Genomic DNA, 14,163 nt, shown 5'->3' on the forward strand with positions numbered 1-14,163 from the left:
GAGGGTGACTTCCCATGTAGAGAGTAGCTCTGCACCCCATGTGACCTGCTGAGAAAGAGACTCCCCAGCTGTTCATCTGTCCTACATGACCTCTAACTGCGAGTTGGTCCTGGAACCTTGCAAGGGGCTCCCCAGTCCTCAACGTTGTCCCATGGATAAAGAAATGGCTTACTGAGGGCAGGGCCAGGGCCAGCCTGCACCAGGCAGGGAGGCAGGCTGAGAGGACCAGGGACAGTTTATGGGACGACAGGCCTCAGTGGGGTAGGCAACAGGCTGGCAGGCCCTGGTGAGAAATATCACTAAGGCCATTCAAACCCTCACTTTGGGGGCTGGATGGGACTAGATATCTTGGAGATGCTTATGATGCTATGGTCTCAATCCCATCCCCATCCTTGCCCCTAAGAGTCACGTGTCTGCCAGCTGTCCCCACCCTTGTCTCATGAGCTTTTTATACCCAAGCCTCCAGAGTTTCAGCTTTTAAAACAATAGTAAACAATTTATTTTCTTAATTCAAACCACCTCACACTTGGCTTGTCTCAGGCCAAAAGTAAAAAATAAAAATCTTAGGGGAAGAGGAGGGAACATGGGGTCTCACCTACCTCCCTAGAAACCAGCCCTGGCCCTGGCCTCTGGAGTGGCTTGGAACTGCCTTTAACAAACGAGAGAGGACAGCACCAAAACATTGTGCTTCAGCAGCAGATTAGGAACCTCCACAAAGAAAGGGGGGGAGGGGGTTCAGTTCTGGAAACTTCCAAAAGTCTGGAAGCATCTCCTCTCCACAAGTGTGGCAGAGCGACTTAGAGGCCTACAGGCCTCTTCCCAGCTGGCCAGGTGGGGATCAGTCTCAGACAGATGTTCCAGGGACCCCACACAGGTTCCTGGCCTATGGGACAAGCCAGGGAGGACAGGGACATATCCAGAGCACACAATGGGGGAGGAGGGGCAGGGAAGGATGGGGGGGTTGTCAGGCACTCCTGCCATACTGCCAGCATCCCAGCTCCTGGTTCCTTGTGTTTTGTTCGAGTGGGGATGAAGATAGACTGCTACTGGCTGGCCGGACAAAAGGAGCTGTAAACGCTTGGGTGTGCTTACCCACATGTGCAGGCTCTTTTGTCAGAAAGGGATTACTGTCTTAAGGATGGGGACCAGAGAAAGCCCTTGTGATGTTGGGTTAAGAGAGGGAAGGACACAGTGACAGCAGCCACTAGGGTGCTGGCTCTGGGTCCTGTCCCCAGACAAACACTGACGAGGTTCTGGAATGGTAACGGCAGGGAGCACAGGTGGTGCTTTACTCCTTCTGCCCCAGCCCCAGGGGGAGGCAGGCTGCCCCAACAAGGGCCTGGGTGCTGGCCTGAGCCCCTCTGTACACAGGGCAGCCACTGCGGAGCAGGCTCTTCAGCCCCAACTCCAAAATCCTATCTGCCTTTGACAAAAACAAAAAATAAATAGTGTATACTTTTCCCACCCCCTGGAATTCCTGGCTCCAAGACCAGAGGTGCAAGCCCCATGCTCTACCCACACCCCGGGGCCCACACCAAGAGCACTTCCACCCACTCTGGGGCTGGCAGCAGTAGAGCCAGGGTCCCTGGCCATGTAGCCCCAGGCAGCAGGCCCTCCCAGGGTCCTGGCTGAGGACATGACTCAGCCCTTGGGTCCACCTTGTCCATTAAAATTAAAATACGAAAAAAAAAAGGCTCCACTTGGTGACTTGGGTCTGTAGAGGTCTCTGCTTCAACCCTCATCCATCACTCTGTCCGTCCTGCAAGGCATGGCGCAGGCCAGGTTTGGAGGCTGGACCAGCCACATCCACCAGTTACTGCAGCTTTGTACCCAGCTTGCGCTGTCTGTTCCTATAAAATGAGACAGGGTCAGATTTGTTAGGGTGCCTGGTGTTCAGCGTCCCATCCCCATACTTGTCTCGTTCCCTGCTCACAGTCTCAACAAAATGAGCAATGCCCTCCCAGTAGCATGGTGACTGACCAAAGCCAGGCCAATCAGAGCTCCTGCCAGGGTCTGGGACCTGGAAAGTGCCAATATCTGGCTGCTGTATCATGATCTGGGTTGGGTGCCCAGGAAGGGAGCCAAAGACTGAGCAGGATGAGGGCTGGGACAAGACCAGAAAGGCCAGTGGTACCTGGCTGGCTCTGACCAGTCGTGGGGAGTTCCCTTTATAGGTAAGTCACCCCAAGAAGAGTTCTGCTGTTTCCACCACAGCAGCTACAGAAAGGTGGTGAGCTCCGCACATGGGATGGACTCAGGCAAGGGCAGGATGCTGGGTGGCGGGGGGGGGGGGTTTAACCAGGAGACAGAAGCACCTACTTTAAGGGCAGGGGAAGAATAACATTTTCTAGAGGGCTGACTGAGGCTCAGGAAGGAGGACAGGGCTTGTCTAAGGTCCTTGTTAAAACCCAGAAACCATCCAGCCTGGTGGCACACGCCTTTAATCCCAGAACTCAGGAGGCAGAGACAGGCAGATCTGAGTTCGAGGCCAGCCTGGTCTACATAGCGAGTTCCAGGTCAGCTGGGGCTACACGGAGATCCTGTGTCAAAAGGACAGAAAGACCCCAGAAACCTGCCCATGGCTCACAAGGCCATGTGCACTATGGCCCCAGCCCTCCCACTGGCTCCCAGGGCTCTAGCACACAATCTGTCCCAGGAGCTGTGTGTGTGCTGTTCCCTTACTGAGATGCCTCCCATGAGCCCCATTTGCTCTCATTGCTCAGGCCCCTCTCCTGGGAGGCTGGTGGCCCATCCTGCTCCCACACTGGGCTCAGATCACAAGCTCTAAGCCTCTGACCTTCACTCCCCAGCATGGGGCACACAGACAGGCCCTTCCTCCTTCATGGTTCCCTGCTGCCCTGAGCAACAGGAGAGTGGGACCATGGCTGTCTCCCTCTGTACCTAGCCCTACACACACAGCCTGCACAGAGCAGGTGTCATGGAAAGTTACAGAATACAAGCGTGGTGGCGCACACCTTTAATCCCAGCACTTGGGAGGCAGAGGCAGGCAGAGCTCTGTGAGATCAAGGCCAGGATGGTCTACATAGCAAGTTCCAGCCCAGCTGGGGCTACAGAGAGATCCTGCCTCAAAAAAAAAAAAAAAAGACCAAGGGCTGGAGAGATGGCTCAGATGGAACAGCAACACTGGCTGTTCTTGCAGGAGACCTGGGTTCAAATCCCAGCATCCACATGGCAGCTAACAACTGTCTATAACTCCAGTTCCAGGGGATCCAACGCCCTCTTCTGTCCTCTGTGGGCACTGCATGACATAGGTGCACTTACCTACATGTAGGCCATATACACATACACACAAAATAAAAATAATAAAATAAAACAAAACAAAAGATCAAAAAAAAGAACATAAGTGGGAGGCAGCCAGCTGGGCAGGGCAAGACAGAACCGGCCACTCTGGGAGCCAGGTGGAGAGCTAAGCCTGGGCCAGCTGGGACCTTTCTGCCACTAATGGGACTGCCCTGCCCTAACCCCCTCAAATCCCTTTTCCTCATGGATCCCAGGCTTTACCCTTAAGTTCATTAAGATAATGTGGACCTTGATGCACTAACACATTTCCTAGCTGCTGGGACACCCCACCCTGCTCGGCCCTGCCCTCCCCAATGGCTCCTTTCACCCCTCTTTGGAAAACCTCCCAGGCTTCTTTTGGAGCCTGACCTGTCTCAGACCTCAGAGCCTAGGGAGAGGCCAACCCTCCCCTCCCCTCAGCCACACCACCCCAGATTCGGGGAGAGTTGGATTAAAGACTAAGAATCAGGAGACTCCCTCCAAAGACAAGGTTGCCCGGACTTGCACTCAGCTGCATGCTGACTCCAGTTCTGTGCCTCAACCTACCAGCTAGCAGAAAGCTATACAGCTCAGAGGACAGACACACTCTATCACCCTGAAATCTCTGCAGCCCAGCAGTTCAACACCAGCTCCCTCCCTCACCCACTGACAGAGCTCAGGCAAGGTATTCCTTCTGTTTGGTCTTTTTTATTTATTATTATTATTTTTTAATGTGTATTTGTGTGTTGCCTGCATATAGGTAAGCACACCTATATCATGCAATGCCCGAGGAGGACAGAGGGGCTATTGGATCCCCTGGAACTGGAGTTAAGGATGGTTGTTAGCTGCCATGTGGGTGCTGGGATTCAAACCCAGGTCTTCTGCAAGAACAACCAGTGTTCTTAACCGCTGAGCCATCTCTTCAACCCCTTGTTTGGTCTTTTTGAGACAGGATCTCCCTGTAGCCCCAGCTGGCCTAGAACTCACAAGAGATCTGCCTGCCTCTAACGCTCAAGGGCTGGGATCAAAGGCATGCACCACCACACCCAGCCCTTCTTTCTGAGCCTGAGTTTTCCCATGAAAAGTGGGAACCTCAGGAGAATTCAATGTCAGAAAAGTAAGCAAGTGTCTAGCCCCTAGGAAACCTTCCCAATAGGGGCAGTAGTGATTGCTGTCCCCTCAACTCACCTGGCTTCTGCCCGGGTTACTGTGTACTCAAACCAGAGTACATTGGGAATGAGGCTTGTGTCCCGGATTAGGAAGAACTCAGAGATGGGCCTAGAGACAGACACCCCAAAAGTCAGGGCCATATAAGGGCATGAGCCTGCCATCAAGACAGACACCCAGCACCCCTGCAGACTCCCCTGTACAGGACTGACTGCCTTCTAAGCCCCTAAGTCCAGTAACAAAGATAGAGCATGGCACTGCACCTGGGCCTGAGACCCACAAGCCTCTGCAGCAAGTCCTGGGGGAGGTGGAAGCCAGGAGACTCATGCCACCAGAGGCCCAGGTATTGGGGCAGTCTAGGACACAGGGCCCTCCACAAATGGCCATACCAGCATAAGGGACAGGGCTGGGAAGGGAGGGGAGTTGGTTACCAAGCTGCTATCCTGGGGAACAGTGGGGTGAGGACCTCTTGGGTGAAGACAAACCAAGCGATGGCCATGATGCTTCCAGCAATGCCCCCATAGAGGACCTGGCTCCAGGTGTGGTACAGCAGGTAGACCCTGGGCCAAGGCCAGAAAAGAAGTTCATGACAGCTAGGGACAGGCCTGCACAAACAGCCTCCCACCCCACCCCACCCCCGTGCCCAAAGGCCAGCTTCTCAGGGCCCTGTGTGTGCACATGTGAGCACACACAGATGGGACAGTCTTCCATGTTCCAGAAGGACACAGCAGGGAGGCTGAAGCTGCTGCCCATCTGCAGATCTGCCTCCTCTGCATAGCCTAGCTCTGAGCCTGTCTGCAAAGGGCCCCTCCAGGAAGCTGGGAACAAAAGACAGCCAAGGAGCTGTTGCCACAATCTTGAACTTAGCCAACTATGCCAGAAGGGGAAGCCCTGAGGTGGGTCAGGTACAGGGTGGGGGCTCCTCCCTCCATACCTGCTGTAGGAAACAAGGAAGGCAGACGTGAGGAGCCCCAGGGACAACACGTGCCTCCACAGCAAGTCCAGGAACCTGGCATTATTTGTTTGGTGCATTCTGGGAAAAGAGGCACATCAGACAGCCTCAGCCCACAACCTGAGCCCAGGCCTCCCAACAGCCCTGGCCCTATCCCAAAAGCCTCTATGTGTAGCTGTCCCCAGCCTGGGTCAGGTCAGGGCTGCCACAGGGCCACCACAGCTGGGGCAGAAGCTCACCTTAAATATAGGAAAAGGAAGGAATAGACGGAGAAGAACCACATAAACTGGGAATGGCTGGAGGGCATTCCGTATTTAGTGCCCACTGCTGTGTGGGGACCTGGAGGAGAAAAAGAACAGAGCATCACCAGAGGACATGGGCCTCCCCACAATGCTGTACATGAGGCTTTGGGCCCTCACAGCCGGGGCAGTACCTCCACAGGGCCGAGGCTCCTGGATGACGTGTTTGATCAGCCAGTTGACCCCCTCATTCAGTGCCAGGCCCCCGAGGAACGAAATCTGCCAGGGAAAATAAGTAGTCCGCTGGGCCTCTGTGTACCTGCTGACTGCTACCCAATCCCCATAACTGTGGCCTCTGACTGGACATCCCAGGTCAACAACAGAACAACCTGGACACAGCCAGGAGAATCCCACAGGCTTTGCAGGGTATGTCACTGGAGACAGGAAGAGGTACAGGGGAGAGAGTGGGGCAGACTTACCGTGTGGAGCTCCCGCTTAAATATGATGAGGGTCACAAAACCAACAATGACAAAAATAGGGCTGAGGCTCAGGTAGGCAAGGAGGTGGCCAGAGAGATCACCTGTAGAGACAGACAAACCAGATGAGACAAGGGACAGGCAACAGAAGGCCCCACAATAGGGCCAATAGGGCCTAAACTACAGGGGAGGTCCTAGAGCCCAGGACCACAGCCAGAGACACCCAGTTGACTACCTACCGCACCAACTCCAACACAGTTGTAATGTGTCTGTTACTGATCATGAAAGCCCATATACCATGAATTCCAAGCAGTTCCTCTTCTGTCCCCATTCCATAGAAGGAATGGAGTCTCAGCAGGGCTATGTGACTTATTCAAAGTCGCACAACTAGAAATGGGGTTCGGGGGGGGGGGGACCTTGATGAAAATTTAGGTCTCTGGCCTGGTCCAGATACGATACCCATCTCTCTGCCAAGGCAGGAATTTGAACCCTGAGGTCTGATGCTGGGGGCAGAACCCTGCACAAGGGGCAGAACTGCAAGCAGAGAGCTTTGCACCAAAGTTTGGGTTACCCACAATGCAGAGTGAACCCCTGCACCTGCCTGGGATGCCTGCAGGGCATCAGCCAGTTAGGTCTCTGGCCTGGTCCAGATACGATACCCATCTCTCTGCCAAGGCAGGAATTTGAACCCTGAGGTCTGATGCTGGGGGCAGAACCCTGCACAAGGGGCAGAACTGCAAGCAGAGAGCTTTGCACCAAAGTTTGGGTTACCCACAATGCAGAGTGAACCCCTGCACCTGCCTGGGATGCCTGCAGGGCATCAGCCAGTATTCTTTTAGATACCACAAATATAGAACCACACCAAGGACTCCAACAGTGACAAGCCCCACATGGCCACCAGGCAAGACACTGATTTCTCTACTCCTGACAAACCTAGATAGAGGCAGTGAGGACCACTGGCCCCTCTGAGAGACAGAGATGCAGAAGCTAAGAGATGAGAGCCATGTTCTCCCTTGCCTATAGGCAAGGCTAAGTCAAAGGCCACTCTCACCTCTGGAGACAAGGTGGCTAAGAAGGGTGAGAGGACACCACACACTTCCTGTACAAGGACTTCACCTCCCTAGGCCTCCACTCTCTTGTGGGATAGGAGAATCTGTATCTCTCCCACAGCTCTGTAGACCTAATGAGAGGAGGGCTGTGAGATGCCCAGCATGGTCTCTGGCATCCAGGATGCTCTCTGAGTGGGGATGACAGAGGCTGGGTAAACCAAGTGTGGGAAATGGCCCATACCACCAACTTGGCCTTCCACAAGCAGGCAGGTGCCCACAGAGAGCAGATTCCAGGTCTGAAGAGTTGGACACACACACACACACCTTACCAGGAAAGACAAGCTTAGAGTGGGCCTGAGAGAACAGGGCAGCAACTCAGGTACATATGATACCACAGTGTCCCTAGGTGACAATGAGTGCCTTCCAGCCCCGAGATTCTGTCCTCTCCACGACCCAACTGATGACTACTGGACTGTGAGGACCCTGGACAGTTCACCAGCCTGTTGGGTTGTCACACTGCAGGCAAGACCCTCAAGCTTTCCCATACATACTGCCAAGGACTCTGGCCTCACCTTTTTTTTTTTTTGGTCTTTTTGAAGCAGGGTCTCCCTGTAGCCCCAGCTGTCCTGGAACTCACTATGTAGACCAGGCTGGCTTTGAATTCACAGAGATCCACCTGCCTTTGCCTCCCGAGTGTGGGACTACAGGCGTGCACCACCACACCCGGCATCATTTGCTTTTAATTTTTTAAAAATTTATTATTTATGTGTGTATTTTGCCTGCATGTATGTAAGTATACCACGTGTGCAATGCCCAAAGGCCAGAAGAAGGCACCAGATCCCCTAGAACTGGAGTTACACAGGGTTGTGAGCTGCCATGTGGGTGCTGGGAATCAAACCCAGGCCCTCTGCAAGAGCGGCCAGTGCTCCTAACTCGCTGAACTGTCTCTCCAGCCCCCACCTTGCCACTTTTTAATCTCCAGTGCCCTTGCGATGTGCCGCCCTTGGTCCTGCTCACCAAGCTCTGCACAGTCTTGGCCTGCTTCCCTCCCATCCTCTGCTCCAGTTGCAGAGGCAGAACTCCAGATCCCTAAACGCCCCGTGCTGCCCTACTTCTGTGCCTGTGTACACATGGCTTCCCCCACCTGGGGTGCTGCCTAGGTGAACTCAATAAACATAAACCAAGACCCGCCACAGTTACAAAACTTACAGATGAGACCTACCAAGAGCTGTCAGCCAGATGGGGGAACAAGTGACTGAAACACTAGTGTAGGCAGCTGTGGGGCAGGGTTTCCCTCCCTCTTCTACACTAAGAGAAAAACTCATAAAGTCTCTAGACCCCATTTCCACTCGAGTCCAGCAGAGTGTGACCCTGCACAGGGCTCAAAAACCATGTTAAATGGATGAAAGAGGCAAGTTCACTGTGCTGAGGGATACGAAGAATACAGGTTCCAGAAATGTTCTTGGAGGACTAGATCTTACCAGATGTCCCACATCTCAACCTGTACGTTTCATGGTGTTCCCAGCAACAGGTGCCTTCTCACTTAGAAGACCAGAGTTCTCTAAAAGGCAGCTCTGAAGCATGAGCCAGGGAGGGAACGTTAGCAAGCATGGAGGCCTCGGCCATCTGTCCAGGCCTTGGTTTCCCTCTAGAGGAGAGAGAAATTTTCCACAGAGCAAGAGTGCAGGAACTGACCTATCTGGCTGGTGTGAACCTGACCCAGAGCTCCCCAAGGGAGATGCTCAGTGGACAGAGAATAAAGAATGAAGAATGAATGAATGAATGAATGAAGAATGAATGGGCAGACAAGCAGATAGGGCCCAGTCCCTGGCAGAACTGCCTGCCCTTACTTAATACAACCCCAACTTCCAGTGTCAAAGTTCTCTGGCACGTGGCCTCGTGCCTGAGCTCAGTAGAGCCATCTCTCAGGTCCCTGCCCTAGAGTAGCAGAAACGAGCCCTTCCAAAGCAACCGGGGGTCAGTGAGGTGGGGGGCCCCAGCTGCCTAGCAACAAACATCCTATCCAGGGAGGGTGCTGGGAAGCTGGGGACAAAAACTGCAGGTATTTCCTGGGTGCTCACTATAGGCCCTGTGCCCAGAACCTCTCAGGCCTGTGATCATCTGATTCCCACCCCATCACAGAAGGGAGACATTGTACTTAGGAGACACTTGGGAAGATGAAGTGATCGGAGAGGGGGTGGTGCCTGCTACTGGAATCCAGAAAACGTCTCACCCCAAGGCCCAAGCGCCAGCACCACTCCGGAACCGCAGAACCTGGGCTCATAATGGACCTCCCCCACCAGGGGCGGGCACTCCCAGAGGCGTGTCTGATGGAAGCTCTAGCAGTCGAGATCCCGGGGGGCTGCGGGGGCTGCTCAGGGCGTGGCCCCGCAAAGCCTCCCAAGCTGGCCTGGGCTTGCACACTCCCTGCAACAGAGAGCTCCTTCTGCAGCAGGACGCTGAAGGAAACTGGCACTCCCCTGCACGCCGGAGCAGGAGCGCGGCCTCCCCGGCTCGGGGGAGGGCGGGGCACGAGGGCCAAGGTCCAGGCCCCGGCTTCCTCTCCCGCCTCACCCAGACTCTCCGCACCCTACGACGGCCCACCCCGAGTCCCAAGACCCCCAAAAGGCGGCTCGGCCCGCGCAGCCGCAGACAGCTCGAGCGAGCCGCTCACAATTTCGCCCAGCTCATCGCCGCCCCACTGCGCCTGCGCGGTGCGCGCGCCGGCCGAGCCCCTCCATGGCTCGGTGTTTGACAGTTCCCACCCTGGTTCCTCCGCGTCTCTCCGCCGGCCGCCGCGGCCCGGAGCACCCGGGGCTGAGGCGCCGGCTACAGGAGGACGTCCTCGGGACCCGGGGCCGTCTTTTACCTGCAGGGTATTCGACGTGGGTGAGGGTCACCGGCCGCCATGAAGCGGGGAGCGAGCACTGTCCGTCCGCTGCCATCTTACCCGGAGACCGGGCTTCGCCAAACGGCCAATGGGGAGCCAGGGGGCGGTGGTTCTGACCTATCACGCCGGGGCGGCGCCACATAGCCAATCAGAGGCCGAGGTAGGTAGCGGCACAGCCAATCAGCGTGCAGTCTGTGGGGCTGGCCCGAGCGGCGAATCAGAGAGCAGGGCCGTTTGGAGCCTGCGAGCCGGCCCAGCCCACGTCCAATCATAGGCGAGCGCAGGTAGCTGTCCAGCCAATCAGAGGAAGGGAGGGTTCCAGCGGAGGTCGGAGGGCATAACAGCCAATCAGAGGAGAAGCCTGGCTCACCATGTGGGTAGGGCGAGCCAATCAAGTGCTATCTTGGGGGGCGTGTTGTAGTTTGGTGGGAGCTTTGGTTTAGCTGGCACCTGCGCCTGGAGTGAAGGCTTTTCCCTCGACCCTGAGCGCCCCCGTGGGCGGCGGAACCGGCTTCCTCGTGGAGAGGGAACCTCGGCACCAAAAACAAAATTAGGGGCGAGGACTGAGGGGTTAAAAGCGGGAACTGTTCTTGTAGGAGCCCCGGGCTCAGTTCCCAGTATCCACGTGGTGACTCACGACCTCCTGCAAGTCCATCCAGTTCCAGGAGATCCAAAGCCCTCTTCTGACTTCCGCGTGCTCCTGCATGCACTTAACGCACATACATACATATTAAATGCTACATAGATATTTTTTAAATTGGGATTTGGGGACTGGAGAGATGGCTCAGCGGTTAAGAGCACTGGCTGCTCTTGCAGCGAGGACCTGAGTTCGATTCCCCCCACCCACATGGAGGTTAACAATCGTCTGTAACTCCAGATCCAGGGATCTGACGCCCTCTTCTGACCTCCACAGGCTTGCACGACATGGATGCAATTACACACATGCAGGCAATGCACTTATCATATAAAATAAATAAATAAATTGGGATTTCACTATGAAGCCCAAGCTGGCTTTGAACTTGACATCTTCCTGCCTCACCCTCCCACATGCTGCAGTTACAGCCATATACCACTGCCTGGTTTCTAGCTAATTTTTCTGACTGACTAATTTTTAATTACAAGTAAACTGAGACCAAAGGCCCAGGACTAATTGTTTTTCTCTGCCTTTTACTAACAGATGGAAGGCAAAGTTCCACAAAACAGCCTTTTTGTTATAAGATGATGGGTTCTGGGGATGGAGGGATAGATCAGTGGTTAAGAGCACTGGCGGCTCTTGCAAAAGACCCAGGTTGGGTTCCCAGCACCTGCATAGTGGCTAACTGTAACTCCAGTTCCAGGGGATCTGACGCCCTCTTCTGGTCTCTGCTGAGATTGTTTGACATGGGTGCAACTACCTACATGCAGGGGATACACTCATGAAATAAAAATAAGTTTTTTAAAAAAGATCATGAGAGCCGGATGTGATGGTACATGCCTTTAATCCTAGCACTTGGGAGGCAGAGGCAGGCGGATCTTTGTGAGTTCAAGGCCAGCCTGATCTACATAGTGAGTTCCAGGACAGCTGAGGCTACAGGGAGACCCTATCTCAAAAAGAAAAAAAAAAAAAATCATGGGTTCCAACTTACAGGGCAGGGCACACACTTATAGGGCAGGCATCTTAAATGCAATGTTACTAGTTTATTGGTTCCATCACTTAAGCCATTTAGTGAGGTTTTTTTTGGATACGTTTAATAAGCCCAAAGTTTCCACCTAACTTTCCATTTTCTCAAAACATTCTTGAGGACTGGAGGTAAAAGCACTGACTGCTCATGCAGAGGACCCGGGTTCAAATCCCAGCACCCACATGACCGCTAACAGTCCCATCTCCATTTCCAGGGGATCCCCACACCCCCTTTTGTCCTCCTCGGGCACTGCATGACATGGGTGCACTTACATACAAGTAGGCATAAAACTCATACACATAGAATAAAAATAAATAAAAAATTGAAAAATCAAAACATTCCTGGGGAAGTAGCCACACCTCCCACCTACCTCTCCCTCTCTGGGCCCAGTCTCTCCAGCTGGAGTGCTGTCTGCTAATCTTTGCATATCATTTCATTGATTACAATGGTCATACACACCCCTACCCCATTTTGCCAGGCTCAGTCCAGTCTGCATGTCTGTTTGCACGTTTACAGGTTTTGGGGTTAAGAGGCCTCAGTGGGGCTGCACCCCCTTTCCTACCTCAGTTCTTGCTACATAATTGTCCATAATTGTGTCCTTACCTGTCTCTGCCAGTAAGCGATCTTTCTCTGACTTCCCCGAGCACTCAGCATGTAGAAAATGCAGGTTCTTGGGTCCCCCTGGTGCCTGGATACAGCCAGGAGATCTGGGTTGGAGCCTTAGCCTCCATAGTCTGTGCTCTGGGGTTCCAGATACAGGTGGTTATAACCCCACCTGGAAGAACCTGCACAAATCCCTGAGCTTAGCCCTGCTCAGACCTAGAGGAGTACATGCTAACTGACCTAGAGCAAATACTTGATAAAAGTGACCTGGAACAAGTACCTGTTAAATGACCTAGAATAAGTACCCAATAGATAACAAGGTACTTCTGAGGTAGAGTAAGAATAAACCAGAGAAGTCATTAGCTAGAGTGGTTTACTCCATCAGCCTGCCCAGTAGCAGGAGCCAGGCCTGTGAACCCAGCTGTGGACCACGAAGGCCCCTGCCCCCAACCCTGCTCAGCTTCCCCTCCTGCCCCCCAGCCCAGCCCAGCCCAAGCTTGTCTGGGTCAGCTGGCCTCACTCCCTTGTCACCTGCCCTAAGTTCTCAGGCAATACCATTATTAGCCTCTGAAAGTCAGGAGGTGTGAGGAGTGGGCCTTGAGCTTCCTAGAATAGTTCTCTGAGACAGGGCAGTCATGGGAAATCAGGCCGCACTGTCCCTCTGAAACAGGCCCAGAAAGGCAAAGTCCCTGAGATGCAGGGAGATTGCTCCTGAGGAAGTGACAAGATGCAGAACTACAGAAGAGTGGGCGTTATCCAGGGTAGGTTCTCCACAGAGGGAAGGGCATATAGCACTGTCCGTCTGTCCAGACTGGCTGCAGGAAAAAAGCCAGTGGGTGCTGGGGGAGGTGGACGTGGTCAGGCCACTGAGGGTCTGAGGGCATTGTTGGATATGGGGAGTTAAAAGGATGGGTAAGTGAGCTGGTTTGCTACGGTGTCTCCCTGTAGCCCTGGCTGACCTGGAGCTTGCTATGTAGACCAGGCTGGCCTCAATCTCACAGAGACCTGCCTGCCTCTGCCTCCCTAGTGCTGGGATTAAAGGTGTGCACCACCAACACCCAGATACTTTTGCTACTTTTTAATTAAATAAAATATGTAGCTGGGTGACATGAGCCTGAAATTCTAGCACAGGAGAGGCTGAGGCAGGAGGATCAAATTCCAGCCCATCCCAGAATGCACAGCAGGTTCCAAGCCAGCCTGAGCTAGATGTGGTAGTGCACACCAGCAATCCCAGCACTTGGGAAGAAGCAAGAGGATGAGGAGTTCAAGATGGTCCTGGGCTGCAAAATGAATTCTTGGCTAGCCTGGGATACATGAGAACCTACCTCAAATATAGAAAAATATGGGGCTGGAGAGCTGGCTCAGTGGTTAAGAGCACTGGCTGCTTTTGCAGAGGACCCAGGTTCGATTCCCAGCACTCACATGACAGCTAATAGGCATCGGTAACTCCAGTTCCAGAGGATCCAGTGCCCTTTTCTGACCTCTACAGGCACTGCATGACATGACACAGGTGCCTTTACTTACATGCAGGCAATACATTCACACACATAAAAATACCTGGTGGTACACGCCTTTAATCCCAGCACCCAGGAGGCAGAGGCAAGTGGATCTCTGTGAGTTCAAGGCCAGCCTGTTCTACATAGTGAGTCCCAGGACAGCTGGGGCTACAGGGAGACCCTTTCTCAAAAAGACCAAAAATAATAATAAAATATTTTAAAAAATAATAAAATTTTATTTATATATAGATATATATGTGTATTTGTGTATACATACGTGTGTGTATAACATTCATGATAGGCCTGGTAGTATACAACTACAATCTGTACTTGGGAAGCTGAGGCAGAAGA

At 53.5% G+C, this 14,163-nt stretch overlaps 1 protein-coding gene across 2 annotated transcripts; it reads right to left on the reverse strand.

The window, feature by feature from the left end:
- Window positions 1–1,166: 1,166 nt before the first annotated feature.
- On the reverse strand, window positions 1,167–10,282 carry Dolpp1 (dolichyldiphosphatase 1). 2 transcript variants are annotated; one of them, XM_008826016.2, is made up of 8 exons: window positions 10,032–10,282; window positions 6,117–6,217; window positions 5,832–5,916; window positions 5,638–5,737; window positions 5,381–5,479; window positions 4,878–5,006; window positions 4,468–4,557; window positions 1,167–1,850 (listed from the first exon to the last, which is right to left on the reverse strand). In XM_008826016.2, exons 1-8 carry the CDS (start codon window positions 10,192–10,194, stop codon window positions 1,814–1,816), a joined length of 804 nt encoding a protein of 267 aa, XP_008824238.1. In that variant the 5' UTR covers window positions 10,195–10,282; the 3' UTR covers window positions 1,167–1,813. The 2 variants fall into 2 exon arrangements, with proteins under 2 accessions (XP_008824238.1, XP_008824244.1); XM_008826022.3 differs by lacking the exon at window positions 10,032–10,282 and adding an exon at window positions 9,396–9,621.
- Between the last annotated feature and the right edge of the window lie 3,881 nt (window positions 10,283–14,163).

Source organism: Nannospalax galili, unplaced genomic scaffold (assembly GCF_000622305.1).
Source record: "Nannospalax galili isolate Female #2095 unplaced genomic scaffold, S.galili_v1.0 scaffold290, whole genome shotgun sequence".
Lineage (NCBI taxonomy): Eukaryota > Metazoa > Chordata > Mammalia > Rodentia > Spalacidae > Nannospalax > Nannospalax galili.